Source organism: Meleagris gallopavo, chromosome 1 (genome assembly GCF_905368555.1).
Source record: "Meleagris gallopavo chromosome 1, MGAL_WU_HG_1.1, whole genome shotgun sequence".
NCBI lineage: Eukaryota > Metazoa > Chordata > Aves > Galliformes > Phasianidae > Meleagris > Meleagris gallopavo.
In genome coordinates, this window is record NC_139404.1 from 48,748,537 (window position 1) to 48,775,809 (window position 27,273).

General features: G+C 49.8%; 3 protein-coding genes across 7 annotated transcripts; 1 reads left to right on the forward strand and 2 right to left on the reverse strand.

The window, feature by feature from the left end:
* Positions 1–612: 612 nt before the first annotated feature.
* Positions 613–11,278, reverse strand: SEPTIN3 (septin 3). The gene is made up of 10 exons (XM_010710348.3): positions 11,059–11,278; positions 7,223–7,414; positions 6,636–6,764; positions 6,144–6,225; positions 5,267–5,404; positions 4,835–4,952; positions 4,289–4,384; positions 2,183–2,279; positions 1,681–1,732; positions 613–974 (listed from the first exon to the last, which is right to left on the reverse strand). Exons 1-10 carry the CDS (start codon positions 11,066–11,068, stop codon positions 839–841), a joined length of 1,050 nt encoding a protein of 349 aa, XP_010708650.1. The 5' UTR covers positions 11,069–11,278; the 3' UTR covers positions 613–838.
* A 2,382-nt stretch (positions 11,279–13,660) lies between these two features.
* SMIM45 (small integral membrane protein 45) lies at positions 13,661–17,200 on the reverse strand. Of its 4 annotated transcripts, none has more exons than XM_085225382.1 (2): positions 16,909–17,200; positions 13,661–15,198 (listed from the first exon to the last, which is right to left on the reverse strand). In XM_085225382.1, the coding sequence occupies exon 2, from the start codon at positions 15,194–15,196 to the stop codon at positions 14,990–14,992; it is 207 nt and encodes a 68-aa protein (XP_085081508.1). In that variant the 5' UTR covers positions 15,197–15,198; positions 16,909–17,200; the 3' UTR covers positions 13,661–14,989. The 4 variants fall into 4 exon arrangements, with proteins under 4 accessions (XP_085081508.1, XP_085081505.1, XP_085081494.1 ...); XM_085225379.1 differs by having other exon boundaries at positions 13,661–15,201; XM_085225368.1 differs by having other exon boundaries at positions 16,304–17,200.
* A 2,675-nt stretch (positions 17,201–19,875) lies between these two features.
* Positions 19,876–25,926, forward strand: CENPM (centromere protein M). Of its 2 annotated transcripts, XM_019614483.2 has the most exons (7): positions 19,876–20,027; positions 20,332–20,411; positions 21,655–21,753; positions 22,507–22,586; positions 23,611–23,702; positions 24,510–24,644; positions 25,601–25,926. In XM_019614483.2, exons 1-6 carry the CDS (start codon positions 19,971–19,973, stop codon positions 24,633–24,635), a joined length of 534 nt encoding a protein of 177 aa, XP_019470028.2. In that variant the 5' UTR covers positions 19,876–19,970; the 3' UTR covers positions 24,636–24,644; positions 25,601–25,926. The 2 variants fall into 2 exon arrangements, with proteins under 2 accessions (XP_019470028.2, XP_010708659.2); XM_010710357.3 differs by having other exon boundaries at positions 24,510–25,926.
* The last annotated feature ends 1,347 nt before the right edge of the window (positions 25,927–27,273 follow it).

The window sequence follows — 27,273 nt, forward strand, 5'->3', positions numbered from 1 at the left end:
TGAAGACAAAAGTAAAGGAGAGGACATGGGAGGCAGGAGAGCTGTATGAGAGGCAGGGGATTAGCACAGGCTGGGGCTGCTGGAGTGACAAACACAGATATTTTGGTGAGGAGAAGGTATTTCTTGTGTTCCCATCACCAGTGGATACCAAGAAAGACATCTTGGTGTTCTTTTATTCTTTAATTCTGGAAAATATAGCTCTTTCCCCCAATTACTTTGATGTTTCTCAGATAGATGCTACAACTCACAACCTGTCTCCTTCTACCACTCACTTTCCCTGAACCACAAAACCTGTCAATCTGTCACTTCTCCCATCTATTCACTTCCAAGCTGCCATTTCACTTTGCAAGCCACAGCAAAAAATGGAGATAAAATGCTGGGCCACCATCCTCCCTGAGCAGTCAGCTACCTTCCCACCCACCAAGGACTCTGCCATCTGCCCCCAAGTCTCTCCATGCCACATCCCCAAGGAATAAAAACAGGACCCCAGCATGCCCCACACCTCCCACTTCCAAAGCCCTCTTGCCTCCATAAGTTATTCCCCCACCCCCATTTCCCCCAGACAAGACACACAGCTGAGACACAACAACGAGAGAAAGGAAGATGACAGACAGTCCACTGTGCAAAATACAAACTGAGAATGAGGACAGTTTGGGAAGGGCAGAGAAGATGCCTTTGGTCCCCCTCTGGCACACAGGTAGGCACACGCATACACACGCACCCTCTCACACACACAGAGGATGCTCCACATGCTTCAGAGACAGGCTCGTGGTAGAGCCAGGGGTAGCAGGGGTGGGTTGTCGTATCCAGAGACAGCAGGTGATGTCAAGGGTGTCATTCACAGGTTACTTTCATGGTTTTCCTCTGTCTCAGAGGTCATGGGGGGCAGCCCTCCATTGTCATTCAGCCTCTTGGCCCTATAGGTCTCATAGTGGATGTTGTGGGTCACTTCTTTCAGGTCCTGAAGGTGAGTCCTGCATGGGACAAAGTGAAAGAGGATATGATAACCATCATCAGTGCTATCAGTATTAGCTTTCTGTCTATCATTTTATTCACCAGTCAGTTCTCCAGTCAGTCTGGTTAGCAAACTTACCCTCTTCCTATGCAGGTGCCATAATGCAACAGAGAGATGGAATTTCCACATGCATAGGCAGGATGCAGGAAATGGACTGCAGTCTCTATGCTGTGCCCCCTACCCTGTCACAGGGCAGCACCACTGAAAAGATGGTCTAGGATGGGGTAGTGGATTCTTTATCACTGACTTCAATCCAAACCTATGTCAGCAACAACTAGAAGTTGTTGGAACCTAATGCAATTAATAGGATTAAAGAAAGGTGCTATTACCCTGTGTTTCTCTATGTGTCCAGATCATACGTGAAAACCAGCACCTAATTGACATAGTGGTCAAGAGAGGCACTAGAGTATATACCCCTAAACTCAATCCAACCCTGCCCCACATAAGATTTTGCTGCCTGAAAAGTGATTTATCTTCCCTCCCATAAGGGCTATTTCACTCTAAGAGGGTCTCAGGAAGATTCCCTTCTCATCAAGAGATGAGAATCATAGAATCATAGAATCACTCGGGCTGGAAAAAAACTCAAAGATCATTAAGTCCAACCATGACCTAACCATACTACTCTAACTAACAACCCTAAATCATGGGCATGACTGTGGCCTTACCTAATGACAAAATCTCGAAGCAGGGCAAATTCACAGTGAGTGAGGTTTTCCACTGAAAAGAAAGCAAGGAAATGTTACATTTGTTCTGCAACCTGTTTGTGGTTACAGAGCATGGGATGGTCATTGCTATGGGACATGCATGTTTCAGGTGGCATGCTTCAGAAAGAATGGACAGTTGTGTGAACAGCAGACAAGCTCTCAGGCATTGAGCAGATACGCTGAGTGGTCACAGGTGGGTTTTCACAGGAAAACCAAGGAGATCAGCTTCACACACCCCATGGTGTTGAGGATGGTTCTGCCAGTTAGCAATAGTGGTACCACATTGACAATGTTCTCTCCAAGCAGAGCGATTTGAGAGTTCTCTTGTTGCTCAGTTTCAAAAAACAAACAAACAAACAAACAAAAAAATAAACAACCACAAAGGCAAAAGGCATGGGAAAGTAGCCATGGGAAGTGTTATCAGGACCCTGTTATTATCTCCCAAAAGCAAGAGTTTCTTTACCTTCAATGATTCCCCAAGGTGTTTTCCTGCCCAGGACTCTTTTGCCATTCACTTGGTACTCCTTGTCACTGCCCACTACTGCGAAGGGCATGCTTTCCTGCTAGGGAAAGACATGTGGAGACACCTATCAAACCTGTTCCAGAGAGCAGCACCGTCACTGTTCCTTAGCTACCTCTCCTCCTTGCACCTCACCAAATGCAAAGCCTTCTGCAAGGGAGGAGGTTCTCCACAGCAAAACTTCACTCATCATTGCTATCCATAGCATTTTGGGCTCTTGTTTTACTTGTGTTCTTGCACCCCCTGGGCTTAGTGTGCACCTTACATCAATGCCAAAGGCTCCAGAGAAGGGAGTAAAGCTTTTCTGCACACATCTCCAGCATTTCTGAAGGGCAAGGTGACCAGAGAGGAGTCTGGTGACCTGGCATACCAGGTGAGTGTCTGTCATCCTGGGGCTCCTCACAGGAAAACTTTGCAGAGAGTATTTCTCATCAAGTTTGCAGTTCTTTGCTAGAAAATCTCAAAATCCCCTCAACAGAACACATGAATATTCAAAGCTCAATTACTGAAATGGTTGTACTGAGGAAGGCCAGAAGACCCTGGGAAGCAGGACAGTAGGTGAAACTACTGTAGATCAAGATATCTTTACACACAAGGAGAAAGTTCCTGCTTCCAGAGAATAGACTGTGAGAGATTCTACTATCTATAAGGCTGTCTGGTTGTTCACAGATTTATCCTGCTTTGTAGACTTCCCTGGACCTGGGAAGGGATTGCAATTACCACAGGAGTGGGATATTTTATACTTTATTATTATTTACTCTTTATTATTAAGTTTAGTTCTTAAATGTGAGACTACCAAACCCAAAGCAATTAGGCTGAAGTGCAGAACAAATTGTGGTGCCTTCCTCTCAAACAGTAACAGTTTGGAGGAGAAGCAAAACCCATCTGGTCTCCCCCAGAGCGTTTGTGATGTGTTGCCAAATGGGAAATGATTAATGAATCTGGGGGAGGTGGGAATTTCTGCTGGGGCTATGGCAGCTAGGGAGCTTGAAAGAGCAAGTGTCAGGCTGCCAGGCAGTTAGTTACTGCTAGAGTTTCTTGACAACTAATGTGGAAGGCAATATTTCCATGAATAGTTTAGCCCTAAAAATAATGAGTGGACTAACTAAATGCAGTAGCATCACAAAGCCAGGAGGTGTTGTCAGTACAGAGGCAGACTGGGTTATTATCCAGGAAAATCTAAGTAAGTTTGAGGCACAAAGAAGAGCATTTAGGGAATAACACCAGAAGTTCTACTATGACTTTTGAATTTGTGCACAAGCAATGACTGAAGGAGCGGAAGGACCCCATGTGCCAGTCAGTCACAAGATGACCACAAGTCACCAGTGTGATGTGATTGTTTAGAGAGCACATGTGGTCCAAGGGCTTAGCAGTTCAGATCTCAGAAAAGACAGAGGAGTACTGGGTACCAACAGCAGTGCCAGAAAATCAAATCAAACTAGAGTAGGACATAAAAAAGTGGTTATGGAATACGGGAGAATGGAATCTTGACCAAAGGAGCTTGTCTCATTTAGCTGACCAGAAGAAGGCCAGCACAGGATAAGACTGTTCTCTAGCTGATGGGACCAGTAGGTAGGAGAAATGTTTGAGTCAGTGTTGCACAAGAACACATATAATCCTGGGTACAACCTGGCCATGAACAACCACAGGCTGGAAATTAGATGGTTTCTACCTTTCTGAGCTAGGAAGAATGAGATATCCTTTCTCATAGGAATTGGCAGGGCAAAGCACTGAACTGCTTTTCAGGTAGAGTTTGGCCTGAGCTCATGAGAAGGTTGTTTGGGACAGGGGATGAACTTGTCCCTTTCATCCTTAGCAGAGGCCAAACGGCATTCAGCGAGAGGAGGTGAAGTACAGTCCTTTTTCACTCAGCCTTCCTAGCACCCTGTGGACATGACTAGGAAGGATGAATGGCATTCTCTTGTGTCCGTTGCACCTTTCGCTCAGGGACCACAAAGCAGTTAAAACCTAGTGACATGTCTGTTTCACTCATTAAATCTGACCAGCCCTCAACCACCCTTTCCCTTCCCACAATAAAATGTTTCCTACCCTGATTTTGTCGTTTTCTGTTTTATCCTCCAAGTCCTCATCAAATTCTTTCTGGGGGTAAAACTCGATCCCATTCACTTCTAGCTCTTTGCGCACCTGGGCAGAGAGAAATTTTGGAGCACAAAGCAACACAAACCTAAAGGGAAGGCAGGCAGGATGGTTGGGCAGACATATCTGGAACATCTTTCCAGTGGGGAAGGGCTGGAAGGACTGTCCCTTCTAGGTGTGCAAAGTGAGGACACATGGCAATAGTGACAAATCTTTCTTCCCCAGCCCCATCTGCTTGTTTGGCTCTGTAATTCCCATGACAGAACATATCATGGAATGTCACAGGGATGCCCATTGTTCTTCCTTCTCTAACAGATTTGATCTCAGAGCCACGGACAGCTACATCTTCAGGGCAGTGCCTCACTTACCCACCAATCCAAGCTGGACTCTGAGAGCCCTGGGGACTGAACTGCAGTCCCAGCAGAAAAGATACGGCTCATCTCTCCCATCTCCCAGACAGGAAAGGGAGGGATCCCATGCAGAAGGAGAAATACTCACTCTTTGTTTGAATTCGGTCTTCTCCTCCAAGGTCATGGTGTCAGCCTTGGCAATAACCGGGATGATGTTCACTACCTTGCTGAGATGTTTCATGAACTCCAGGTCCAAGGGCCGCAGGCTGCAGCCCAAGAAGGAACAACATGGAAGGGGTCACTTTACCCTCCTTGCCCTTCTAGTGACTCTCCCAGCATCAGGGCATCTGTGAGGCCTCCATGTTCCCATCCATCCTGCCCACTCCCAAAGAAAGCACAGTGGTGTTTCTCCTGCCTTTGTCAGACCCTTTCAAGCCCTACAATGCCTAAAGTTAAGCTAACAGTATCCAGCCCAGCTGGTAGGAATCCTGGTCCCATGACTGAGACTCAGCAGTACAGGGTGTATATCTGCCGCAATGGCATGAAGAGGATGAGGAAGGACAGGGAACTGCATACGTACGAGTGGCCCGTGGGGGAGATGAAGTAGAGGCAGCAGTGCACTCGTGTGTCTGGAATTCGTTTCTTCCTTGCAATATTCACCTCCTCTTTCAAAAATTTTTCATATTGCTCGTTGATGTATTTCTCAATAGGCTCCCAGCTGTTAAGGTGGGAGAGAGAGATGAATAGACAGGTACAAATCTCCTCAGATTTCTGCCTACAGCATTCCCAGCTCTGACAGCATTAAAGCAGACTCTGGCATTAAGGAAAAAAACAAACAAATAAACAAACAAAAAAAACAAACAAACAAAAAAAAAAACAAAAAAACAACCCATCACCACCAGAGATGTTTAAGAGTTTTCCAACTGAGCAAACTGCTATGAAAGTCAGCAGTTAAATCAGTGGAAGAAGGGAGAAAAGACCCAATGGTGCCATGACAAGGGGCTGCTGGGGACCGGTCTCTGTGAGAAATCTTGGAAAAATTTGAATTGCCTGATTCTGGGCAGAACAGCTCAATTTTCAGCTAAAGGGGCACATGTAGAATTCAGTAGAACTCAGTCTGAGAAGGGGATTACAGTTTTTTGCCTGGTTTCCTGGCAGCATGGCTGCATTTTACCTGTGTTTGGGGTGAAGGGTTGAGAACAGAATGAGGGCAGGTGTTTCCTAGTGTTTGAGTGAGGGCAAGATTTTTAAGGCGTAGAAATAGGCACTCACTATTTAATGTGCACATACCTCTGAGCACACACATAAACAAATGGTACTCAAAATTCTGCATCCCAATTACTGACTGCAACAGGATCCCAGACATTTTTCAATGGTAAGTAACTGAGCAACACTTCATGTATCGGCATAACTGCAGCCCCTTATGGGACATAAAGGTCTTACGAGATAAAACTCACCAGTTCTCATTGTTGATCTGGTCTCCAAATCCTGGGGTGTCGATCACTGTTAGCTTCATTTTGACCCCACCTTCTTCAATAACTGAGAAAGAAATTGCAAATTGTCATACACCTCCCTGGGGACCTGCTCCATCATGAGTCTATGTGTCTTACAAGAGAACAAGAGTATTCTGCCTTCATCCCTGTGCAGTAGTATAGAACATTAAATGTCTGCAGATAGGAATCACAGTGGTTAATCCACACACACAGACCAATGTCTTGGCAAGAGAAATACCTCTAACACTTTTTCTGCCTCTTGCTTTTGTTTATGACATCAGTGGAATGCACCACTGCATAAGAAAAACATTGGCTATGTCTGAGGTCACCTAATCCTGGCACTTCTCATTTAACTTTCCATGGAGAAAGGGCTGCCTTACAGCAAAGTACTGGGTTCTTCTGCATGACCAGGCAGAAGCATCAGCCTTGCCTGCATCCCAGCAGCCTGGCTCTTACCGTGTCCAATAGCTTTGATCTCCACTGTCTTGGGGATCTTCTCTTCCCGGTTCCAGCCTGAAGATTTGCGGCTCACTTGGGATTTGAAGAGGGTGTTCACCAGCGTAGACTTTCCCAGCCCACTTTGACCTGAGAATTGCAAAGAGGAAGCTTACAACATCTGGCACAGCCCAACAATGGAAGAGATGCAGAGAACAGAGCCAGAATGAAGAAGTGTTGTAGGTATCTCCCTGTCTTGTAAAGGGTGTCATTTTAGGTTGATAATAGGAAATTTTTTTTCTCTGAAAGTGGTGATGCATTGAAACAGACTGCCCAAGGAGGTGGTGGAGTCACCATCCCTGGAGGTGTTCAAGAGCTGTATGGATGTGGCACTGAGGGACATGGTTAGTGGGCATGGTGTGGATGGGCTGATGGTTGGACTGGGTGATCTTAGTGGTCTTTTCCAACCTTGATGACTCTATGATTTTTCCAGAGTGAGTGAGCACTGTCTAATCCTTCATGCCCTCCCTTCAGGGCTTGCTCTCCCACTTGGCCTCATGGGAGTGCATCCAGCCATGGTTCCCAGTCCTCCACCAATCCCTGCCTACCTACAACCATAATGTTGAAGTCGAAGCCTGTCTTCATGGTCTTCTTGCGCATCTGCTCAATGATGGTGTCAATACCAATGTAGCCCAGTAAGTTGGCATTAATGCCCACAGGTTTCATTGGCACAACTGGCTTTTGTCGTGACTCTGGAACTAGCTCAGACATGGCTGCTTCGTTTTTGTTCTCCACTGGTCCTGCACAGAGAGAAAGATTGAGAAATCATCACTCAGGTGTGATAAGGACCTCCCTGCTGCCCTGTGGAAGGTAGCTTTAAATGTCCATTTCAAGGGCTGCTGAGCATGACAGGACAGCAAGATTTTAGCAGTAAGGCTCTTCATGGAGGAACATCCACTTGAGTTTCCAGCGTACTCTTCTACATATCACTGTGGATGAGGAATTGGACAAGCAGGGCTCCTTGAGCATAGAACATATTGATTGCTATCTCCAAACAGCAGCAGCACGCCTAGTGAAGTTGGCTGGGCTCCTAATCAGGGGCCAGAGCACCAATGTGTGTCTCCTGCCTGATTTGCCTCCCAGTTTTCACCAGGATCCACAACCTCCACGCTTGCCTCCTGCCTGCAGATCAGTGCCGTTTGTCATGCCTACTCATAAACTGTGGTTTGTCCTCCCTCCCCTCCCTGCTTCTTCCATGCGAAACAAACCAGCAGAGAGAAAGGCCCTGAGGCTTCCTAGCCTCCCTGACTCTTTTTTGGATGATGGCACACACAGCTTGGGACAGGCCTTGGCCATTCATCTCCATCTCTTGCCTCATTAGTGAGCAATTCCCACTCACCTCAGAAGGAAGCTGGAGGTTGGGAGAGGACAAGGCACAAAGGGAAGCTGTTAATGATGGGAAAGGGAGGCATGAGGGGTGGATCTGGACAGAAAAATGAAAGGGGGATGGGAATCAAGTACCTTTCATATATAACCAGCTGCAAACTGGAGCTTCTCCCACTCTAATTACTATGCTTTATCTCATTAGATGGTTATTTTTCCAGGACAAAGACAGCATGCTCTTTTGCTTAGTAAGCACTCCTCTTATTTTAGATGCTACTTCCATACAACTATCTCACACTAAATTATCCCTTTCCATCATTTCAGCAGAGTTTGTTTTTGCTCCTCTCAGCAGATCCCACTGGCTGCAGAAGAGCAAGCGAGTGGCCAGGCAGGTGACTGCCATTTTGGGGTCACATGGATTGGGGTCACTGACAGCACCAGGGAGAGCTCAGCTAGAAGAGGCCAGGAGCTGGGGAGAGTAGGGAGATTTTGTTCATGGATAGGTGGTCCTGAAAGTCTCAGCCTTGAACCAGCTCTGCTGGAGGATGCCCTTGCCTCTCCTCCCCACGGAACAGCATCAGGGGTGGACCAGGGCACAAGAGAGAGTGCTGGCCAAGCCAGGATGGCAGTTGGGAACACCCCACTCTGCTGGCAGAGGAGATCTGCCTATCTGAGCACTTCTCACAATCCTCTCCTCCAGCCGTCACAGCTCACCTGTACTCTCCTGCTGACAGAGCCTCCCCTCAGGCTCCCCGTGTCTTTTTCCAGCTTTCTCAAAGCTGCTGTCAGCCAGAAAACCCTACTGCATGGAGAGACAGGTCAGCCAGCTGTTTGCTACCCTACCCTTCACTTGTCCTCTCCTGCCTGTCCTGTGCCACCTGTACTATCCTCACATGGCTGGCCATGCCCCAAATCTTGCAGTGCCCACACACAGCTTTGCTCAATATCTTTTCAATGCTGGGATAACTATGGAGGGGACTGAAGGCAGAGGGGAAGCAGAGCCATCGCTTGTTGTTCCTGGCCACAAGCTGCCAAAATCTGCCAGAGCAGCCTGCACTGGGGTCCCACCTATCCCAGAGTTTGGGAGAAGGCAGAGAGGGTTGAGATGGAAGGAGGGAGCTGGCAGCCACCGTCAGGGCTCGCTATAGGGCTGATAACCTATACCTCAAACTTGCTGCACTGAGGGACACTTTGCCCACAGCTGTTGCTGACTGCTGTGGACACTGCAGTATTCGGTCATCCCTACGCAGCCTTCATTGCTTGAGTGGCTGGAGCACATATTTCCAAGTCAGGTCCCAACAGTCCAAGCACCTATAAAAAGCCCTGGGATCAGGAAAAAAAAGCTCCAGAAGTCTTCTTAAATAATTCCTGGACTGTTTATCAGTGGTGTCGGTCTGGGAGTTCTGATTTCAGGGTCAGAAGACCCCTTCCATGTAGGGTGCTTCCCACACACTCTCTAAATGGGAGCCCACATTTTACAACGGAATACCCGAGGGCTTTGTGCTATGATTTTCCATCTCTTGGCTCCTACGGAGGAATCCAAGGAGACAACTGAGGGCCAACCAGCAGGAGGTCAGGGCGTGCAGGACTGGAGCGAGAGCTGTGGGGCACCTCAAGTCACGAAACATGTCTGCCTTGTCCCCTGGGGACGGCTCTGGTTTAGGGGCTGTAATGCTAATGCTGCTGCTAAGCCTCATTACAGCTCTGACTGAATGGTCAAGGGTAGCATTATGCATCCCAGGCACATCCCATAGTCCCACTGACCATTCCCTCCAATGTATTCATTGACACAGTGCTATGGTCAGTGCAGCTGTCATGAAAAGAGGGTTAGCCAAGGTTAACCACTTGCATCCGCTGTTTGCATTACCACCCATTTCCTTGCTGCTTTGTTCTGTGTGCTAAGCAGAGCTGATTTAAGAGGGCGGCTGCGGTGATGGGCTCCCTGGCTGCAGGCAGAGCTGCATACCTGGAATCAGGGCTTGCAGGGAGAAGAGCAGCTGTGGGTGCACAGGGAGGCCCCAGTCAGCTCTGTCAACGCACCCCAAAACATCTCCCTGAAGGCCACAGCCAGCAAGAGGCACCACTACTGCACAACATCCGCGACAGAAATGGCCCTGCAGACCAGCTGTGAGCTCAGACACTGGGACCTCCATCCACGACGTCCTGTGGCAGAGCAGCCCCGATAACCTACATACGGCCTTATCCCCTCCCCCTGCCTTCACGTCCTTTGTCTGAGTGGCATGAGGGAGGGGGGGCTGCAAGGAGGCAGCCACCACCACAGCCTAGCTCCCAGCTCGGGAAAGCTGCTTCACTCCCACGCATCCACGGCCTCGCTGCAGCTCTCCTGCCCTGACTGGAGGCACTGACCCTGGTGTGTCACACTCCTTTGCCACCCGTATGGCTCCAGACCTGTGTCCCTGCTCCCCAGACTGAGCATCACAGGGTATTTCAAGCTGGGCAGGGGAACTTATCCCAGCCTTTTGGACTGCCGCAGCCTTGCTGGCAGCAGCCTTCCTCCATGTGCCCTCACTGCTCTGCAGAGGGCTTTGGCTGCAGCCAAATCTAGGGCAGCATGTGCCGAAGCCTCTTCAGAGATGCAGGAGCTGGCAAAGCTGGTATATCATCAGCTGTACCCCAAGGTGAGGGAATGCTGAGCATCCCAGGATCGGGGCATCCACCCCACCAGAGCCGCCTATCCCCAGCCCACCCACCAGCTCCCACACAGGTGCCCGGGGAGCAGCACAGAACATCCCCACTGCCCCAGCAACAACAAGGGACAAGGCAGAGACAGAGCAGCTCGCGGGCTTTCCCGGCCCTGGACCAGCTGGGATTATCTCTGTCTTTCAGAGCAGCCCCTGGCGACAGCTACTCTGCATCAGCACCACAACCACCAAGCCCACTCCTGCTCCTTCGGTGCTACCATTGAAAGATGAGAAGGAAAAATACGAAGCTGATTCTCCCCGCTGCCCTCTGGAGATACTGATCCCCAGCAGTACGGGGGCACAAGAAGCCTGAGTGTCCCTCCAGTATCACCCAGCCCCGCCAGCCCGCAGCATCCTACCTTTGAACATGAAGCTTCCTTTGTCTGCGAACACTCTCCCCAGGGGGTGGCTCTGCCCCCACTGTCCTAAGCTTGATGCCGGCGCAGCACGGTGGGCTATAACACTCCGCTTTTACCCCTCTCTTTCTTTCCTGTCCTCTTCTACCCCCTCTCCTTCCCCTCCTTCTCCAGTGGCTATTTCAGCTGAGCGGAGATGCTGGTGCTGCTCCTGCTGCCACTGTCATGTGACCTGAATATTAAACATCGCTGCAAAATCCCCCCCGCCCGCGCTCCCTCCCGAGCTCCATTCCTGCTCTCCACAGGGTGGGCACGGCGGTGGGGATGAAGGAGCACCACAGATGGGCTCCACACACCATGAGGGGGCCTTCGCACAGCCACCCACCCCCAGCCCCCCCCCACATCATCTTCTCCCTCCTGAGCATCCCTGAGTTTAGCTGCCTGCTTGCAGAGGGGTATTTAACCCTTTGTGGCTGAAAAACCATGCTCCCCGCCTGGATATTTCTTTATTTTAGGGGACGGCAGGGCCTCACAGAGAGGGGAAATTGGGAATTGTGAACAGCTCATTAAGACCCATTTACCCTTCAGCTCTGCTTGCAGAGGCGTGAGAAACCTCTCCTCCCTTGGCACTGCAATTGCTGGCTGCCTGCCCCCAGTGCAGAGACACAGCCGTCCCCTGTGCATGTGTGTGTGTGCATGTACATGTATGCACACACATGCACAAGGTGCTGCTAGTTGTGTCTGGGAGTTGTGTGGGTCATTCGGCTGATTCAGAGCAGGATCCCCTTTCCCTCTGTGTTTCCTCCTCCAAGGTCCCTGCCACGCGCTGTGGCCAGCCTGAGCTGTGCCTGGGCACCAACATTTTGGCAGGGTGATGCCAGCACCCAGATCTGAGGGTCGGTGGCATTCCTCACAAGCGTGCCCAGTACAGCTGCCTTGGGACAGATGCACAAAAAGACAGACAAGATTCCCTTCCATACATCCCCCACACCTGGCTCTCCACTGCCCCTCAGCTCTGTCAGGGTGAGGGGGAAACCCCCCAAGCTCCCACACTGCCCCACACAGCATCCCTGATGCGCCCCAGCCCACCTCACGGCACACACCTACCAGTGCATGGGTCCCCAGTGCCCGACATCTTCTCCACTGGTGTGACCTCAGCCCCTCCATGTCCTGACACGAGCCGTGGGCACGGGGCCACGGGAGTGATGGGGGCTGGGGCTCGTGGCCGATGCCAAGGAGCCCCCCCGGCCCCCTGCCGCAGAGTGACCCAGAGGCAGCTCCGCTGGGTGGGAGCACCGGGAGAGCCGGTCCGCCGCAGCATGGGGCCTGGGATGCGGCTGGGGCCAGCCAGCCTGGAGGTGGGAGGGCAGAGGGCCGAGGCACCGTCCTCATCCATGTTGGGCTGTAGGTGGAGGCGCGAAGGCGTAGGTCAGCGGGCCCAGCAGGATGAGGCAGCTGTGGTCCCAACCCCAACCCGCCACAGGGCTGAGGGCAGCTGAGCCCTCTCCACCAGGAGTGGCCACCGTCGTCCCGGGCGGTCTGATCACCCGCCTCCAGCCACCACAATGGGCCGCTTGTGGCCTGCCCAAGGTGCCCCCACACACGCTGTCCGGCTGCTCCCACCCCCGTCATTCCCAGAGACACTGCAGTCAGGCCGTGCTGTGGGGCAGCCCCACACACAACCCCGTGTCCTCCTTGGTGGTGCCTCTGTGCTTGTGGGCCACTGATGGCAGCTTGGCTCTCATGCAAAGTGAGCACAATTTACAAAAGATAGCAAAACACTTCGAATTTTTGAAATGTTTCCCCTTTGTATCCCTCTCTCTTTTTTTTTTTTTTAATTTTCAAATGGCAAATTCCTTTTTAACAATGTCTGCTCCCAGCAAGGAAGCAAATGGTACACAAATGCTCCACCGCCTTCACATGGCCTTGGCCAAAGACATGGATGGGGTTGGGTTGGTGGTGTCCCTGTAGCAGGAAATGAAGGATGGGCTGAGGCTGAGGGGCACCACCACCCCATGGAAAGATGCTAGGGCAGTGCACTCACTGCATCTACTCGAAAGCCTCTCTACAACAGCCTGAAAGGAGGTTGTGGTGAGGTGGGGGTTGGCCTCTGCTTCCAGGTAGCAGTGACAGGATGAGAGGTGATGGTCTCAAGTTGCGCCAGGAGAGGTTCAGGTTGGATACGTGTTGGGCGTGGGCACTTAATAATCTTAGAAATCTTTTCCATCCTTAATGATTCTGTGATTTCTATACATTGTGCAGCGAAAGGGAATGAAATGTTTGAGAAGAGCAACTTAATGCTGCCCAGTGTTTTCCAGCACTGTCTTCTCCAGTGCTTTATGCAGCTTAATTCAGTATCTGAGACTTCCCCTCTGCCTCAAATTCTCTGCACAGTTCTCACTGAGCAGACAGTCTCAGCTTTCAGCCAGCATTTGCCTTTGGCTTAATTGTTCCCAGACACCCCTCCCGCATGCCCAGAGCAGAAACCCTGCCAATGCAGAGCTGCTGGGCTCTCAAGGAACCAAACTGAGTGCTCCTGGCTAGAGGCAGCTCCCAGGGGGAACACCAGGGAAACAACACAGTGGACACACAATTTGCACACACCTTTATTCTGTTGTGGACTCTATTGACAATAGTACTTAGTGAGCCGTGGAGAGATCATGGCATGGAGCAGGGCAGCGGGCTGGGGCAGGAATGTGGTTGATAAAACTGAGGATGGCATTTGGTACCATGCAGCACAGTTCTTTTCCCAGCCCCAAGCAACCAAGGCACAACAAACATGGAATGCACCTATGTGAGACTGCACCTGTGTTTTGAGCCTTTGCTCAGCACAGTGAGCACAAATTTTGGCACATGAGTAAACCTGCTGGCCCCATTTCCCTGCTGAGAGAGGCTACCCAGCCAGGGCACTCACATCAAGACCCCCAGTGCTTGTTTGAATTGAATGGGTCTCAGCTTCTCTGGCTTGGAATGGAGACTGACAGCTCTTGCCAGGGTACACAGTGTTGGTGGGAAAGGTAATAGTGGTACTACTGCAGTCTGGGAGGATGAAACATGCCAGAAAGACCTCAGATATTTACAGGATGCCCTGAATGCCCTGACCCATTCCTTCCTGAGCCAAAACCCTCGGAGCTAAAAATTGCCTTATACCCCCATAGAATTACGAAGGGCATATTGCTCACTCACACCAGCCCAATGCTTGAGACCTGTGTTGATTCAAGGAACCAGACAGAGGGGAAGTGTGTTGTCGCTTCTCAGAGACATGTGGTTGAAGGGATGGCTGAGCTTGTGCTGAAGTGACAGCCAAGCGACAGTGGCACAGAGCTGGAGACTATCCTCACTGAAGAAGACAGCTCACAGAGATGTGTCCTGTCTCATGCAGTGGCAGAGAGCAGAAGGGTGAGCAACTGGGAGAGGTCTATGTGACAGATCTGGAGAGCTGCAGAGCAGCTCTGCATGACACAGGACTTGGATGAACCTCTTCAGAAACAATGTTCAACGCAAAGGTAGAGCTCCTGAAAACATCAGTCTGTGAACACCAGCCTCTGAAGTTCTCCATCTCCAAAACCCCAACAAAAAGCAGAGCATCTTCAGTAGTTGGTCTCAGGATCTTGCTGAATCTTTATTTGGCAGAGCTTCACCTATTCTGTTACCCCTGCAGAGACCTCCTGGGGTGCTACCAAGAAGCCAGGCAGCTCCAGCTCAGGTGGGACCCTTTGTGTGAATGGCTCCAAGAAGTGACATCATCCCTGGGGAGGAGCAAAAACTCTTGGCTGGAAGATGGCCTGCAAGCTCATGGAAAGCTCTGAGCCTGCCATGCTGTACAAACCTGAGGAGCGTACGGCCAGAGGGTGAGTGGCAAGCAGGAGACCCAAATCAAAAAGCATGAGTGCCGTCCCACCACCTCTGGCATTCCATCCACCTGGTGGGCACATCAGACCTCGGGCACCCCGAAGGCCAGGTTGTCCCGAATCATCAGCGTCTTCCGAAGGTCTCGTTCCATGATTGGCCTCTGTGTTCGCCACTTGTGGGCTTCCTGGAGGCCAGGCTCAAAGTAGTAAATACAGGCTCCAAAGCCCACCAGGATGAGGATGGAGATCATCAGGTACACAGGCACAAACCAGTCCAAGAAGTGCGGCATGGCTGCTGGAGAAAAGGGAAGACAGCTTGTGGCACACCCAGAAAGCAGCTCTGCCACAAGCAATGGGTCCCACCACACCTCCTACTTCCCACTTCATGCTCATGTGATGCTGCAACAGATTGCCCAGAAGAGCTGTGAATGAAGGGGCTTGGAACAAGATGGGCTTCGAGGTCCCTTCCAACCCAAACCTTTGTATGGTTCTATGATTCTCTGATTCCATCATGTGCCTGGGCCTCATTTTGGTTCCCTTGGGACTTTCTGTCTGTGGGCTTTTTTTTTTAATACCACAGCAATCAATGGATTGAAATGCACCCAGAAGCATTCATATGCTAAGTGGCACTGGCAGCAAAAGTCCCCATCCCTGCTCCTAGGCTCCCAGCAGGAAGCACGTGAATGTGACTTCTATTTCTGCCCTCTGATGAACAATTTTGTGGCACAGAGTTAGATCTGAAATGAGCTGTGATTCTTGCTAACATAAGCAAGAAATTGCCAGCATCAGAGGGAAAAAAAAAAAAACTATTCCCTCCCACCTATTGGCATAGATTCTGGATATGTATCTGTTCTGCTATGATGGCAGAAGAGAGCTTAGCAGGTTTTGGTTCCTCATATCATATTCTTTTGCTTTCAGAGTGTTTTGCTTTGCCCCCCATTTTGCTGCCATCTCTGAGCGTTTATCCCAGTTTCCTTCCACGGTCGTCTGCTTTCAAGTGCTGAAAAGAGGGACTTTCATTTGAGAAGATGTCACCTTTCTGGAGCAGGTCTGCAGATTTTAAATGTGCTTTAACTATCGTAGGACTGGTGCATCTTAGCATCTCTGTGTGGCACCAGCAGCCTCTCATAGACACAGCGCCACAGCTGCCATAGCCCTGGGGGGCCTTCTGCAAGCAGTGGCATGGAAAGGGGTCTGCAAGAGATGGGACACGCAGCGGTGCCGAAGCGATGCCCACGCAGAAGAGATGTGCCTTCCTGCACGCAGGCGATGGGGGCACAAATGGACAGCAGTGGACTCACCCCTTTGCAAGAGCCCCCCCTCCCCCCCCAGGCCGGAGGTGGGCACCCCGTTCCCATGCATCGTCCCCCCTCCCCCGACATCCTCCGCCCCCTTACCTCCTCCCTCGGCCGCGAGCGGCGGGATGGGGCCGCTCCCCCCCGGGATGAACGGAGCCGCTCTCCGCGCTGCCTCTGCCGGTGTCGGTGCGAAGCGGAGAGCGGGGCGGCAGCGGGAGGCGGGGACAGCGGCAGCCTCCTCCCGCGGGGCGCCCGGGGCTCATCCAGAGCCCCCCTCTTCTCCCCCCCCTCCAAACCCGGAGGAGAGACAATTGCATCCACCACCGAGCTGGGAGCAGCCCCGCTGCAGCCGGTACTGGGATAATGGCAGAAGCGGTTCTGAGACTGCATGAATCCATTCCCAGTCTGGCAGTAGCTTTGATGGAGATGGGAACGACCCAGCTGCTTGCTTTCTCTTCGTTATTCTTTTTTTCCAGCCCTGCTGCCCTCTGCAGTGGGGTTTGGAGGCTAATAAACACCGCAGCACCATCCAAGCCCCAAAGCAGAGCCCGTACACACCCAGATCCCTATATCCCAGGAGGGGAAAGGTTTGACTTTGCAGAAGATTGCATTTCAGGTGCAAAGAGGTGGGAGCCCTCTCCTCAAAAACCCGTGGCCCACGTGTTCCTGTTGGTGCCGATGACAGGTGACAAACTGCCACTCACCGTCCCACACTGTCCTGCACCACTATCAGGCAAGGCTGTGCATGGCTTCCTTCCCATCCCTCTGCCTGCTGCAGCCCCGTGCAGCCATGCCTCAGGTGCCGTGGCAACAGCTCACTGCGTGTGATTGTTTCTCGGGTGCTGTCACATCAGAGGTTTCTCAGCAAGCAAGCGCTGACGTGCCACGTGCAGCTCAGCCACATGGAAACACTGCAGCTGCAGCTCAGCTCTCGCTGTGAGTACAGCTGCTACAAGCTACTTGGCATATCCCAGGCTACCTACACACAGACTGTCCTGCTCTGTGCCCACAAGAGTGGCTCCAGGCAGGAATCCCTGTGTGTGGGCCTGCTGGAGCAGCTCAGCAGCACAGGAGTGGCTACGCTGCCTGGAACTATGCACTCTAGGAGAACTGATCAGGTTATAGAACTGAATCTTAAAGGTTGGAAAAAATCTCTAAGATCATCTAGTCCTATTGTCAGCCCACCCCCATCACACCCTCTAACCATGTCCCTCAGTGCCACATCCACATGGTTCTTGAGCAACTCCACTGATGGTGATCCCACCACCTCCTTGGACAGCCTGCTCCCAGCCCCAGCTTCCTCTATGTCCTTGTGCAGTCACATCTTTATCCACAAGAGATTTGATATGAGACCTTCCTGGCAAACAACCCTGAGTGGAGAAAGAGGAAATAGTCAGGAAACCTCAGGTAAACACTCCCTGTTTTTATGTGCCAACGGAACCCCCCCCAGGTTCCTCGGTGGAGGACAAAACCCTCAGCAAGAGGCACAGACTCCCCAGCTCTGGCTGCCACTGGGGCTTTGGGTCAAGAAACCCATTGGGAAGATTTACTGAGTTGTTAAAAAAAGACACAGAAATGTACACTTTAAAATAAAGAGCATAATAGAAAAAGCTGACTTACACTGAGTCTAAAGACAGCTGGGAGGAGCCTTTGCCAAAGGAAGTCGAAGTTGCCAGCAACATATGTGGAAATGTCATTAGTTTCCCTAATAACATGCACTTGCAGCAAATTACATCACTTGCACCCGCTGGGAGAGAGTGAGGGCACCCTGATGTGCACACTCATGTCCCACAAAGCTCTGCTGGCAGCGTGGGGCTGCTGGGAGTTGCCTGGGTACCCACAGGTACTGTGCAGTTGTGCCGTAACCTGGCAGCAGCTCAGCACCATGCGGCTGCATGTTGTCCCCCAGGTGGGATAGAATCATAGAATCATAGAATGGCCTGGGTTGGAAAAGACCACAATGATCATCTAGTTTCAACCCCCTGCTATGTGCAGGGTCGCCAGCCACCAGACCAGGCTGCCAGAGCCACATCCAGCCTGGCCTTCAATGCCTCCAGGGATGGGGCATCCACAACCTCTTTGGGCAACCTGTTCCAGTGCATCACCACCCTCTGTGTGAAAAACTTCCCCATAACATCTAACCTAAACCTCCCCTGTCTCAGTTTTAAACCATTCCCTCTTGTTCTATCACTACCCATCCTCGTAAACAGCTGTTCCCCCTCCTGTTTATATACTATCTTCAAGTACTAGAAGGTCAGAAGGTCACAATGAGGTCTCCCTGGAACCTTCTCTTTTCCAAGCCCAGTTCCCTCAACCTTTCCTCATAGGAGGGCTGCTCCAGCCCTCTGATCATCTTAGTGGCCCTCCTCTGGACCCACTCCAAGAGCTCCACGTCCTTTCTGTACTGGGGGCCCCAGACCTGGACACAGTACTGCAAATGGGGCCTCACAAGAGCTGAGTAGAGGGGGACAATCACCTCCCTGTTCCTCCTGGCCACCCCTTCTTCAATGCAGCCCAGAACACAGTTGGCCTTCTGGGCTGCAAGCACACACTGCTGGCTCATGTCCAGCTTCTCATCCACCAGGGCCCCCAAGTCCTGCTTCACAGGGCTGCTCTCGAGGAGATCTTCCCCCAGTTTGTATAAATACGTGGGATTGCCCCGACCCAAGTGCAGCACCCTGCTCTTGGCCTTATTGAACCTCATTAGGTTTTCATGGGCCCACTTCTCCATGAGGGAGAGAACTGGAAGCAGAATAGAACTCGCGGGTTGAGATAAAAAATATTTATTAACACAGAAGAGGAACATAGAAACAGATAGGCAATGATAATTGCATAGATATATATATCGGTAGTCACAATGCAACCACTTGCAGACTGCTGACCAGCAGCAACACAACTGCCCTCTGACTGCCAGCACAGTGAGGTCTCACCACCCACCAGCTGACACCCAGCAACCACCGAGGAGGCCTTCCCGTGGCCAACTCCCCATGGCTTTACAAAGGCAGTGGCTTTTCTCGGCCTGGCAAATACTTCCATCACTCGGCAACAACCAAACCATCACTGCACTATGAACGCTGTTTCGGCCAAAAGCAGAGCGCACGGGGAGCTCTGCCCTGACCGCAGCCTCCCTTCCCCCTGCCGACCGCTGCGGCAGCCAGAAATAACCGCCATCACTTCTGCTTCACCTGCCACGGCGCCGGCGACGAGCTGAGCCGTCTGCCTTTGTCAGGATCAAAGCAGGAGTGATGTCAGCCTCTATCGCAGCTCCCGCAGGGCTCATCGGAGGAGAAAACGCATCCGCGTATCCGTGTCAGTCTCTGCGCACGGGGAGCTCCGCAGAGCGGAGCGCGGGGCGACGAGCAGCGCAGGGAGGGGAGCCGGTCTCGAGGCTTCTGCACGCCTCGTCCTCACTGTTGAGCTCCTCCGTGCGATGACAGCTCCGTGGCCGCCGCGGTTTTGCACGGAGTGTGTTTGCAGCACCGAGCGAAGCACGGGGACAGCCAAGAAAGACCAGGACGGAGACCGGGGCAAGGACAGCCCCGGGAACGAGACACCAGCCTTTCCTAAAGCCGGCCACCACGCAGCCCGAGCTTCGCCCCACCGCACACCCGCAACACCCGCAACGACCGCAACGCCAGCAACGCCTCGCCGCTGACGTCACCGGCGCGCTCGCCGGCGAGCGCGCGCTCGCGCCGCGCGGCCCCGCCCCCAGCGTGACGTCACTCGAGGCGGCCATTTTCAAATCGCCGCGCGGCCGGCGGCGGGGATGGCGGTGCTGCGGCCCTTCGCTAAGCTGCCGGAGCTCAACTGCGCCACCATACTGGTACGTGTGCGGTGCCCCGGGAGTCCCCGGTCCTCTAGCTCTTTCTCGGCCCGGATCGGATCCGCTGGCCCCTCCTCATCCCCACGGTGGGCATATCCTCGGCCGTAACGGCGGCGGTAGCCTCGCCCCTCCTCCCCCTTCGCTGGGCCGTTGTATGCAGATATGATCCCGCCCGCTCCGTCGGGATTGGCCGCCGGGCTGCTGTATGCAAATGAGAGGGTCCATCCCTTTGCCGGGATAGGCCGCCGAGCTGCTGTATGCAAATGAGATTAACCCTGTGTGACCGCTGCCTGTCGCCCCGCAGCTGGTGGGCGCGGAGGGCGGCCCGCAGCAGCAGCTCGCCGAAGCCATGCTGCGCGAGAAGAAGGACTTCAACATCAACATGTGAGTGAGCGGGGGGGAAGGGTGGTGCTGGTCCGCTTCTTGTGGTTCTGTCCCACTAATGCACGGCCAGCTTTCTGGGAAAGAAGTTTGGTTGTCACTGGAAGCAGGGATGGAAGTAATTGCCACTTTCACATCCCATTTCCTAATTCCTACAGGCATTGCAGGGTTTTGTGTCCCCTCGCACTGACACCTCATAGCGTGTGTCTGGAGGCTCCTGGCGTTTCTCTTTCCCCAGATATCACCATCAGTGTGTGGTGGTGTTTGTATTACAGCATGCCTTTTAGTCACACTTGGCTCATATCTTGTGCTGTTTTGGAATGCTTCTGTTCAGTGTTTCCTTCCTTGTTTATAGGAAACAAAACACCTTCGTTCAGAGACTGGCAGACAAAGCTACAAACTCTGCGTGGATAAAAGAAAACTGGGGCAAATAGTGCAGTCTCTAAGACTAATTGCTACAAGTGGCTCTCTCCAAGGAGGCCAAAAGCAGTGTTTCTTATTTGTCTTCTAGAGATTAAGCATGTTGAGAAAGAGATGGAAATTTTGGGAGTTTTGTTCTTTCAGTCTATCTTTTTTATGATCTTCCAAAAAATGTGGTGCTGTTAATATTCTTCCCTGATCCCTTCCAACCTTATCCATTCTGTGATACTCTGTACACTACAGATGCCTTTGGAAGGGATACAAGCCCTGTGTTTCCTCCCACAGCTGTATCAGCAGTAGCACTGTGGTGTGAGAGAACACCTGAACTATCCTTGTAACTTCTGAGTGAAAGGAGGAGTAATGGTATCACAGGAACACTGAGCTCTTCCCCAGTTGCACTTCCCCTATAAAGCTATACAAGCGATATGTATCTGATTTCTCACTTGAGAAAGCAGTGAGTAGCAAAATATACTCATGGAGCATCTGAACTCACTTCATTGGGAAGGTCTATTAGGAGTTAAGTGCTATGACTGCTATACACATCTATAAAGACAATTTTTTTTCTAGGAGTCTTTTTATGTTAAGCCTCCCATTATTAAACATCTGGGATTAGTAAGTACGTGGTTGCTGGCAGCTCAGAATAGGCTTAAGAGAGAGATAAGAATCCAAAAAAATCTCTGTATCTCCTTGGTGCCTAATTATTTCATAGTTAGCTGGCTTCCTGGTTATGTGCGATGTGGTGTGCTGCAGTGGCTGTGTGGTTATGATTAAGTGGATGCTGCCTTGCCAAACTATTTGTTAAACTGGCAAATTTATTTTCTTTCAGCCACCTTGCATCGTCCCTCCCCTTACCTCCAGAGAGGGATCACCTTCGGCCCAGGATAGATCTGATTGCATTTGTTATTGACATCAAGAGCAAATACAGGTAAAAGAAGGGCATAAATACAAGGGAGCAAACTGATATTCTTTCTTGAATTCATGCCTAAATCTACATTTTTATTGTGTTGGAATCAGTGGATTTTTTAAACCCTAGGACTTGCTGTGATAGAACATCTCTATGTAATAATCAGCCAGCTGCTGTGCCCGTGTTCCCATTTCACTGGCACTGCTGGCCATGTGGCATCAGCTCTGCGTAAGTCTCCAGTCAGAAAGGAAAGGTCTGCAGGGCCTGATGTCTTTCGTCTCATATTTGTGTCCCCAGGCCATAAGCAAAGATTTGCTAGATAACGAAAGTCAGCATCTTTTTACTTAACTTTTGGCTGATGATCCTGGGCTCTCATTTACCAAAATGACAGGCCCAGCTGCATGCTTACAGCACAGATGGTGCTGCAGAAATGTGTGGGTTTGCTTTTCTGAAAGAGCCTAAGGAGTGCTGAAGTCTCACTGGATGTTAATGAGTTTGGACGCTTAGCGTTCGCAAACCTTTTAGGACACAGTTCAAACTAAGCCTAACTGTTGAGTCTTGAGTAGAAAGGATATTTTATGGATTATTAAACAGCTGTGGGTAGTCTAGAGGTCCCTGATGCCATGCTCTTAGCGCAATTCTGCTGGCTCACAAATCAGCAGATGTTAACATCACGGGTTTTCCAACTGTGCTTCTGGAAGTTATTCCTTTTGTCCTCATGCTGTGCTGGTTTTACCTCCCTGTCCAACTGGATTGTCTGTGCTTTTCTGACAGCTTGAAGAATGTTCAAGCTTCACTAGCTTATGTGGATGTCAGATTCTTCCTGGGAAAAGTGTGCTTCCTTGTCACAGGGGGTACGTATGGCATCTGCCCCCTCCCTCCCCTCTGAGCAGAACAGCTCACTATTGCGTTCCTTAAAGCAAAGGAATGGCTTAATTTGAAACTGAACAAAAGCGGCCAGTAGATTTATCAAAGCTTTGTTTGAATATATCTGAGCTCATTTGCTTATTTTTTTTCCTTGGGTAAAACATGGGTTCTCTTCTCTCATTTGCCCTTTCCTTTTTGCTTTTGCCATTCAGATCTGCTTTCCCTCATTCTTGAATACAAATTGTGATATTAATTCATAATTATTTTTCTGTGCCATTCCAGAATGCTGTTGTATCTGTTCCGGCAGATCAGTCTTAACAATAGTCTCAATTAGCATTGAGGAGCATATGATACTGTGGTAATAAAATGAATTTAAGTGGATGAGCTACTAAACTATTAAGTATGGTTTTTAGTACAAGACTGTGATCCCTGTTGTGTGCTGTCTGGCCCCATTGTGTCTCATATAATTCTCTCTTTCTCTCTCTCCTGAGTGAAGAGAGTACTTTCCTGCATCACTTCTCTACTTTAGATCTGAGGAACTGAGAGGGCCAGCACATCTTGTTGGGTGTTGTAAAAGAAGTGCTGTGTCCCTGGAATTTAGGGTTCAGAAGGCCTAATTTAGGGTGAGAAAGAGCTTTAGTGTAGTCTTGTGCTACGTTTCTCCTGATGGAGTGAGGCCCTTGGAGATGTGAATGCTCTGTCAGGCCTTTTGATTAATGAGTGAAAGATTCTGTCCTGCTGATAGAGTACTGTCTGATCCCTTATCCCAAATGTTAACATTGCAGTACTCACTAATGTGGCGATACTGTTCCTGCTGTCAGTATTATGGAAGACTTCTGTGCTAATTCCATTGTGCATCTTGTACCATTCTGTTTGTACTGCTCGCTGTTGCTTTACCTTCTATGATGCTGTCAAAATTAGCTGTGGATCATTTTGTACATGCAGAATTTCTTGGTACTTTTCTTCACTGGATGTTGATAATGGGACTTGTAATGCAGAAAACTTCTGTAGTTGGCAGGGTGAACAACTGCAGTGTAGAGATGAATGCCATCTGGAAACTGGGAGAAGACTACTGCAGTCCTGTGATATTCTGTGAGCTAGAGGTGAGTTGCCTATTTAGCGTCTGAAGGGATTTTGGGAATTCTGCTGCTCTCTGATCTTCAGTAACATCATTATATTAGAAATAAATATACATACGTATGCTGTTGCCACATGTAAGTGGTGTCAGAGACCAGACTTTCTGCAAGAATAGATACAAGAGTCTGACTGTCCTTGAAATGGGTCTTGAAGATTTCCTGCACCTTCTGGTGCTACTTCAAAGCCTCAGAAAACCAAGCCCAGGTTATGAAAAGCTTCTCTGATGTGCAAAGCCTTGGTACACTTGTTCCTCAAAGCGTTTTCTCTTTCTGGGAGCCCCAGAGCTGTTTGCTGTGTGTCCTTGCCCACACAGTGCTCCTGTTAGCCAAGCTTTGTTGCTTCAAATGCTGTTTTGTAGTATGAGTTGCTACTCTTTCCAATTATCCACTTGGTCTGAAAAGCTGACAGGAGTTGGCATGCAGCAGTTGCACCCTTTACTTTTCCATTTAATAATCATTACATCATCAGGGATTGGTTCCTTATCAGCAGATAATATTTGTGCCTTTGGCTGTCCTTCTGTTTGCTGCTGCCTCTCTCAGCAAATCAGAATCAGTGAGTTTGAGCACTTGAAACTTTCTTAGGGTTTTCAGCTGGCATAACTCTGCCCCTCCTTTAGCATTCAGGGAGTAAATGAATCTCATGGGTGTTTTCTGTAACTAGCAGCTCTGAATCATACTTAGAGCTGGTTCCAGTTTTTTCTTTTATCACGGTTAATCACTGCTTTTCTTTTTTTTCCCCCTATTGATTAAGTAACTTCTCTGTTCTGTTTCCAGCTGGAAGGGATACGAGTTGCCACCGCTCAGCGACTTCTCCGGATGCTACAGATCTGTGCTGGTCGTGTACCAGGAGTTTCTGCCTTGTACTTCAGCTTGCTGATGAGGAACTCTGCTGGTGATTAGCCTCTTGATGTGAGAATTTATCCAGATTCATCATTTTTTCTTTACTTCCAGGCGTTTGAGCTGCTGCAGTTGGAATTGCATTGGGAAGCTTTCTTGCTGGATTTATTACAGCCACTCATCCAGAGCTGTTTGTAGTTGCTAGTCTATTTAAAAAACAAAAATGAAAAAACTTTGATTCCTATTGAGTGAATAAAGTATAGGTGAGGAGAGGATAGTTTGAATTAGGGATGCCTACCTGTTGTTACATTTGAATGCCACTGTGTGATGGATTTTGGATTTCAGCCACTTTGCTAGTGGCCAGGAACAGCATATTCTCCTGATATTCTCTCAGTAAAACAGGCAGCTAATCCTAGATGCTTCTTACCATGGTTGAGTGTCTTAATTTCTGTAGGCAGCAGGTGAGGCAGCAGGTTTCTGCTTCCTCTCAACAGAAATATAGCACCTTGGATTAATGCGGGACCTCACTGCAGATTTTGTTTCCCCACCAAGAGAGTAACAAGGGAGAAAGGCAGTCCTTCAGCTTCAAGATATGCTGCAATTGGCAGTTAATGATCCAGCTGTGTGAGCATCTGCCCACTGAAGGGCTCAGCATTTCCATGCCTGGCACATAACTAGGAAGGAAGGGACTGAAGAAGATATCTAGCACTTTAGCTTTCTTTTAAATCTTTAGACAAAAAGGCTCTATCTCTTAAGCCCAAAATAATTTGATTTGAACAGCTGTGAGCTGTGCTGCTGCAAGTCAGCTCCTGCAAACCAAGGAGAGATCTTTCTGAAGATGTCAAACTTTCTGCGAGTTAAGAAATGAGGAGTGCTGTAATAGATGTGGCAGTACTTGGGTTCCAGCCTTTACAAGCAGGCCACAGTTGGAGAAACATGCAGTTGCTATAGAAAATCAGCCCCTGTTTCCAAATTAAAACCACAGAACTGTTTTGTTGTTGTTTTTTTTTCCTCTCTCATGCTCCCAGAGAATCAAATCTGAGAATAATGGAAGTTGCTGGCTTCCAGCAAGTCTCTGCAGACTGGGCAGTTCAGCTTCAGAGAGCTGCAGGACTGCACTCTTCCCTCTAGCATCTGTAGGGCTGAGGCTCTGCACTCTGCAGCTGACTCGAGGTGAAGGCCAACTGGACTATAGCAGTGTACTGAAAACACACAGTGACTCTTGCAAGTTGGGCATACGATGTGTGCAATTGTTTAACTAATAGCTTCCTATCAGCAGTAATTCATGCCTTATTCTTACTGCCTGTCAATAGTGTGTTTTGGAGTTTTCAATTAATAAAATATATAATATTAATTTGTGTGATTTCTTTGTTTAGGTGTGTGGGGTGGGCTCTAAAACCTATCAGTGCTTTTCCCGATTAGACCAGGCTAAGGAACTGGTCCTTGCTGGCATTTCAAACGTCCTGTGAGTTGTGACTTAGTAGGCTGCAGTCACTGCTTCCACCACATGGTGGTGGCAAAACCTTTCAAAATACGATGCTTCCGTGAGCTGAATTGAGCCACCTTACAGAATAGGTTGTTTCTTGAAATACTGGGCTGTTTCTTATCCAGAATTGCATATCAGGTAGAAATTAAGTTCTGACAGAATCTGTTAAGCTCTTCTGCGGTTTAACTTAATCCTTAATAGTCTGCTTTAATGTTCCTAGGTGCGGAGCTGTAGCTGCATGTGCTGTTTTGCTTAGCTTGTTTCTGACATCTGTCTATGAGCAGGAGAAAGCAGCATTGCAGGCTTAATCAACTGTGAGTGTTGGCAGTCCTTGCAAAGACAGCTCAGCAAGACACAAAGCCTGTATCCTTGCTCAGAGGACACACAAATCCCAGCTCCAGTTGTATTGTTGCTGGCAGGGGAGCGATAGGTTGTTTGTCAGCTGGAACAAAGGAGCTAAACCGCTCAGCTGTGTTATGGTGTCCAAAAGGGCTGGACTATGGCTAAAACCCAGAGGAGAAAGATGTGTGAAGTCTCATGGCCATGTAAGAAGGATGGGGAGCTTAATGGGTTTGCCCTACTTTCAGCTTGCTTTGCGATCCTGCCAGTGCCTGCAAGGACTTTACCACCAGAGACTGAAACACCAGTTTCTCTGTTGGTTATGCTGGCTGAGCTTCACTCTGACTTTGGGTTCCTCTGAATAAATGAGACCGTGTTTCAGAATAGTCTGGTTTCAATTCGCTCTCAGTGTACAGGTGCAGTCAGGGGAGGGGAGGAAGGCCTGTGGCACCAAATGAGAAAAGAGTGATTCTTGTGTGTTCTTTGCAACTGCTCTAAGGTCGGGAGACTTTCATCTCCTTGGCTGCTCTCTGGTTCCCCCTGAAAAATCCTGGGCTTGGGTAAAAACCGTATTTTAACTGGTGAAAATGAAAATTTCTTTGGTTCACCCCATGTGTTGCTGTCCAACACCTTCAAACATAGTGGATCAGATACAGTATTTCCTTCTACCACTTCCTAAGGAGAGAGGTACTGTTGGTACTGCCCACAGGTGGCTGAGTCCTAGCTGCTACAAAATAAAATCTAGTTCCTTAAGAGCAAACGTCTCACTTCACCTAGGGGCAAATATTTTTCTTACTTTTAGGAAAAAGTCTTTAATAGAACTGGCAGGGGAAGTGGAGCGTATCTAAGAATATGACACTGTGTCTCAGGTCCATC